We start from the raw sequence: 6,447 nt of genomic DNA on the forward strand, positions 1-6,447 counted from the left end.
GGAAAAAAAAAATTTTAGTTTCAAAACTTGAAAACTGACTAGGTAACATTGATCTATGAATGAGCAGTAGCACATTTGTTCCTATAAACCTGGGGAATGTCTGCAGCAGGACGTTCCCTCTGTGGAGCCCAGGACACATGGAATGCTGAGTGGAAACCACACTGAACGAATAGCATTGGGACTTAAAACAGCTACTTGCATAGAACAAGCAGTACTTAGAAAAAGTGAGTAGAAGCAATGCTAATTTCATTCACTTTAATTACTTTCCCTTAGATCTTTCCAGCCTCACTTCCCACTCACTCATTTCCCCATGGACGGTTACTCCACTGCAACCACCACTCCACTTCCAGACTTTTGTCCACACTATTCCTTGATTTGAAATGCCCTCCCCTCTGCCCTAGCCCCACCTAGCAAACTTCCAGCTGACCTTCAAGGCCCAGGTGAAATGCCTGCTCTCCCATGAACCCATTCCAGATCTTTCGTGGAGAATGAGTGACATATGGGGAAGGAAGAGGAAGAAGAGGGCGAGCATTTGGGCCTTAATCACAGGTCCAAAACTTCAGTTTTTTCACCTCTCTTCTTTTATTCCTATACCCAGTCACCTTGGTTCTACCTTAAAATACATCCAGAGTCTGATCACCTCCACTGTCACCATCCTGGTCCAACCCACCATCATCTCTCACCTGGATAATGCAGCAGCCTATCATTAAACTAGGGAGTAACCCAGGTTTGTGACTTGAGAAATATCTAAAAGCAGGCATTGCAAAGCCTGCAATGTCTACCTGCTCAGATCCCAAAGCTATGGGTAAATACCTCAATCTTCACTGATGTATGCTTTCCCAAGACATTTGCATGGCATCTCGCCCCAACAAACCCCCAGGATCTCTAATAAAAACAATCCTTTTTTACCTTTGGTGTTAAAGTAATCAGGTTTAGACACCCCTCCTTCCCCAAAATAAGAACTGCAAAGGAAAGGGTTTTGGATGAGATTTCAGAACATGAAAATCAATAAACTTCAGAACACAAAAATCATTAAGCCCTCAGGTGAGTCAACACAGAATGTGGAGCACGCGCACACACATACACACACACACACTCCCCTAAAAATCTGCTCCTAGTTTTCACACATTCCACCACTAGAAAATTGTACACAGCAGGGGATAGGAAAGGCATTTAAATCATTCCTTCAGTGATCATCAACAGCTTTACAAGCAAGTACTAGACTGCTGTCTCTATAGAGAGCTGTTTCTATTATTATGAAGAAGTTAAGGCACAGAGAGGTCAAGAGTCAAATCAAAGCAGAGCTTTATGCTGGTGGTGTGGGTTAAAGTTTAAATGCAGGTGTACTGGAATCACACATGCAGTTATTTTATCAAACCACCTGACTCTCTGAACACTGAGTTAGGGAAGAGTAGTAAATAGAAATATTCTTATTCACACACTAACTCCCCCCATGTCTAACCACCACACTCACTCTCACTCTCTTACAAGCTAAATGTACATTTCCATTGTCAAAAGCCACATTAAAAGATCAGCAGAAGACCACAATTGTCTGGTTAATCTCTAGCACAACCGCTGAATCCCAGCATGCTCTTTGAGCCCCCAGGCTCTGGCTCCACACTAAGTGAATGTGGGTGCATGAGCCCTGTGGGGTTTGAGAAAAGGGAGAGCTCAAACAATGTTCTCATGAGCACTTTAAACAAAAAATCCATTCAACAAGAATGGCACCATGTTCTTTTTGCCCTTTCTCCCCAGGAACTAAATTAAACAGATTACAGACAGTAGCCAGGGCTGGCCTTAGAACCACCTCCCCCTTATTTGTTATTTTTAGCAATTCAGTCCGACAACGCCCGACAACTAAACAGGCCTAGAATAGCTAAAGGGAGGGGGGATTATCAGATACTACCAGCAAAAAAAAACACTAGTCATCACTTCCTCCAACCCTAAGAAAGAATCATTTTCCATGTCTTTATAGCATCACAGAGTTTGAGCCTTTAGAGTTTCATATAAAAACAGACTACGTATAAAACATCAGTGGAAACCGATAATGTTTCCTGACCTGGAAGTATTGTTCCACCCCCACGTGGGTTTTCTTAAAAACAAAAGCAGAATCAAATGAACTAAATTGTTTTACACAAAGGTTAGGAGTACAATGCATCTGTGTCCATTCTGGAAAAACTTCCTCACAAGATGACTATGTAACCAAAAGAATAGCTTTGTGAATAGTGATGGAATTCAAATATTTCGATTATGCTGGCAGCAGGTAAGAGACTGGAAGCAAAACAAAGTGAGCTGGGAGAAACTTCAAATTAGTCATAATTAGCAACATAGCATCGTCCCTAGTCATTCTATTTACAAATGAAATAATATACCAAAAATCATTTGAAAAATGAATAAAATGGTAAGATAAAAATGGTAAAAGCTCTATGAAAATGGTGTAACTGTTTGCATCAGCAGATAAACTAAAATTCACAAAAAATGTTATAAAAATAAATAAGATACAATTCATTAAAAAGTTCATGAACAGGATGGGCACAGTGGCTCACACCTGTAATCCCAGCACTTTGGGAGGCCAAGGTGGACAGACCACTTGAGGCTAGGAGTTCAAGACCAGCCTGGCCAAGGTGGTGAAACCCCATCTCTATCAAAATACAAAAATTAGCCAGTTATGGTGCCGCACCCTGTAATCCCAGCTACTCAGGAGGCTGAGGCAGGAGAATCCTTTGAATCTGGGAGGCAGAGGCTGCAGTGAGCCAAGATTGCGCCACTGCACTCCAGCCCGGGTGACAGAGTAAGACTCCATCTCAACAACAACAACAAAAAAAGTTCATAAACACTCAAGGAATCTAAACACAGGAACATGCATGCTACTATTCTAAGTATCATATATTTTATAAGATAGGATAAAACACTATAAATGAATAAAGTGATGTCTTCCTGGGCATGTCTATTATGTATGTGGAGTTAAGCTATTCAGTTCTATCTGAAAATATATTTCCAAAACAAGATGCCTAATGTAGTTTACCTTTAAGCCATTACATGGATATCTCTGTAATTTAAATGACTGCAAAGATATCAAAAGAGATACCATCACCTTGAATTACATTTTAGATATAGGTAGACAACTACTTTCATTTTAGCTTCAAAAATAGGATTCCAATTAACTTTCTATTTTTTATATATTTTTTGAGATGGGGGTCTCACTCTGTCACCCAGGCTGGAGTACAGTGGCGCTATCAAGGCTCACTGCAGCCTTGATCACCTGGGCTCAAGCAATCCTCCCATCTCAGTCTCTGCAGTAGCTGGGACCACAGGCATGCACCACCATGCCCAGATTTTTTTTAATTATTTGTAGAGATGAGGTCTCACTTTGTTGCCCGGGCTGGTCTCGAACTCCAGGGCTCAAAAGATCTGTCTGCCTCAGCCTCCCAAAGTGCTGGGATTATAGGTATGAGCCATGGCACCCAGCCTTATTATTATTATTATTATTTTTTTGAGATAGAGTTTCACTCTTGTTGCCCAGGCTGGAATGCAATGGCATGATCTCGGCTCACCACAACCTCTACCTCCCGGGTTCAAGCGATTCTCCTGCCTCAGCCTCCCGAATAGCAGGGATTACAGGCATGCACCACCACGCCCGGCTAATTTTGTATTTTTAGTAGAGACGGCATTTCTCCATGTTGGTCAGGCTGGTCTCGAACTCCTGACCTCAGGTGATCTGCACCCCCCTCGGCCTCCCAAAATGCTGGGATTATAGGCGTGAGGCACCGTGACCCGCCTTTAACTTTTTAAATTAAGACAATGATCTGGACAAAGGAAATTGTTTTTGTTTTGTTTTGCTTTCTTCCATCTTTTCATTTTAAGGAGGCATTTTTGCTCCTAAAATGATAACTCAGAAAAAGACCAAGGTTATAACAATAAACTTAATAGAAGTGACTGGAGTGACCCTAGAGATCTTCTAATCCAATATTCTCATTTTATAGATGAGGAAACTGAGGCTTAGAGAACAGTAAGAGTTAGAATGAAGAACTCCTAAATTTTTTTTTTTTTTTTTGAGATGGAGTCTCGCTCTGTCGCCCAGGCTGGAGTGCAGTAACCAGATCTCAGCTCACTGCAAGCTCTGCCTCCCAGGTTTACGCCATTCTCCTGCCTCAGCCTCCCAAGTAGCTGGGACTACAGGTGCCCGCCACCTCATCTGGCTAGCTTTTTTGTTTTTAGTAGAGGTTTCACCGTGTTAGCCAGGATGGTCTCGATCTCCTGACCTCGTGATCCACCCGTCTCGGCCTCCCAAAGTGCTGGGATTATAGGCTTGAGCCACCACGCCCGGCCAGGAACTCCTAAATTAACATAAGGCTTTTAAAATTAGGAATTTAGGGTAATGAACGCTCTGTTGTAAATCTAGTAGACTTGGAAATTCTATTTATGGCTGAAATGTCAACCTTTCCTTGGATCTTTTTCTGAGCTGACGTGTAGCATGCTTATTAATAAAGGTGTGGCCTTCCCCACATGGAGTACTGAACTTGCTTTTTATGGCCAGTATCTATTACTTCAGGTTGGAGGACTCCTGTGATGTGAGAACAGAGACTGATCAGAGTAAGAATCTAGGATAAGGAAAAGTGCCCTGATTCACTTGGCAAGGAAGTATGTAATAACATGAAAGAAAATCCAAAGTCTAACTCATTAAAACAAATCATTCTCTAGGCAGCCTGAAAATGATCTGAGGAATCCAGGCATGGGAGGGAGGAGGCTAAGGACATATGGTTAGACAGGGAAGATTACAGACCATATAAAGCGTGTAACAATGAAGGCTGAGGTCAACAACTCCCTAAAGCATTCAAAGGAATAGTTGGGTGTGGGGACAGATAAGTATTCCAAGGAGAGCAACAAGAACTCAATGTATCCAAGAAGAAAAGAATAACTGAAACTAGATGCAAAAAGCTGAACTCTGGGCTAACTGGAATGCAAATCCAATTATCTTAAGTCTCTTATCTTAATCATAAAATGAAGATGCCCCATCAGGGAACAGATCAAATCAAGGGTGTATGAATGTGTGTGCTAAATATCTGTAATATATATTTCAAGATAAATAAGAAAGGTTATCCAGTTAAAGGAACCAATCTATGGGTCAGGCACAACAGTTTGTGCCTGTAATCCCAGCACTTTGGGAGGCTGCGGCGGGCGGATCACGGGTTCAGGAGATCAAGACCATCCTGGTTAACACGGTGAAACTCCGTCTCTACTAAAAATACAAAAAATTAGCCGGGCATGGTGGTAGGCACCTGTAGTCCCAGCTACTTGGGAGGCTGAGGCACGAGAATGGCATGAACCCGGGAAGTGGAACTTGCAGTGAGCTGAGATTGAGCCACTGCACTTCAGCCTGGGTGACAGAGCGAAGAGCAAGACTCTGTCTCAAAAAAAAAAAAAAAAAAAGAACCAATCTATTTGAACTCTTACATCTGAGTTCTCATCAGATCTAAAATACTTCTATGAAGGAAATAAAATGCATCACAGACGCTTTATATTTGGGCAAATTTTAGCATTTGGATCATAACATACACACTGAACAAGGCATTGACAATATTAATAAGAAAAAATGCTCACACAGAAAAAGAGCATATATGGTGGGTTTTTTCAGACCCATACCAGCTCTTCTCTGAAAGCCACAAAGGAGGGTTCTGCAGCTACATTAAGCCCTAAGACATCAGGACATAGAGACTATATATAGCTCATGATAAACGCTGGGGTTTCCAACCAGCAGGCTCTCTTACACTGAAGTCCTAAATAACTGAAAACTATTTTAAAACAAACATCCATTTTTATAAATGTTAAGAATGCAAATGAGCTCTATAAAGAGATAAGTACTCATGTTTGAAATCCCAATGTATGCACAATAAGAGAAATCACTTCACCCAAGACTCTCCAAGTCAAAACAACATACAAAAGAGATTAATTTTACATCTTGCATTGATTTCTAAGATAAAAATTTTAAAAAGACATCCATAAGTGTCTAGCTATCCAGCTACTACGGAAGGTAGGAAATCAACAAGCTAATTTTAACCATCAGGAGTATAGACGTTTTATACTTCCTTCCAGGATGCAAGCTCTCCTGGAGTGTGGGTGGAGGGTAGTTTCTGAAAATTATCTTAGCAAGATGCTAAGATAAACTGTAAAAATATTCTATGAGAATACCTTCACTTGTTAAGAACAAAAATGGACTGTCTAGATACATAAATTGTGGTACTTCTATATGACGGAACACTTTGCAGCAATGAAATGAACAACTCACAATCTCAAGAGATAACACGATGTACTTCACAAACACAATGTGGAGCGAAAGAAGTGAGGCAAAACAATCGTGATTTTGTTCACGTAAAGTTCAGCAACAAGCTAAATTATATATATGTACACACACATATACATAAAATATATATACATTATATGTATATA

At 40.9% G+C, this 6,447-nt stretch overlaps 1 protein-coding gene across 3 annotated transcripts in view; it reads right to left on the bottom strand.

Annotated features, from left to right (window-relative positions):
- Positions 1-6,447, bottom strand: part of PFDN1 (prefoldin subunit 1) — a 62,106-nt gene that overhangs the window by 22,419 nt on the left and 33,240 nt on the right. The window contains exon 4 of one of the 3 annotated variants that reach the window (XM_011935347.1): positions 783-785. The exons of the other annotated variants lie outside the window; for them this stretch is intronic. Within the exon in view, the coding sequence (XP_011790737.1) occupies positions 783-785 (3 nt within the window). The remainder of the gene's footprint in view (positions 1-782; positions 786-6,447) is intronic. 3 annotated transcript variants of the gene reach the window in all.

The sequence above is a fragment of the Colobus angolensis genome, unplaced genomic scaffold, assembly GCF_000951035.1.
Source record: "Colobus angolensis palliatus isolate OR3802 unplaced genomic scaffold, Cang.pa_1.0 Scaffold142, whole genome shotgun sequence".
NCBI classification, from domain to species: Eukaryota; Metazoa; Chordata; class Mammalia; order Primates; family Cercopithecidae; genus Colobus; species Colobus angolensis.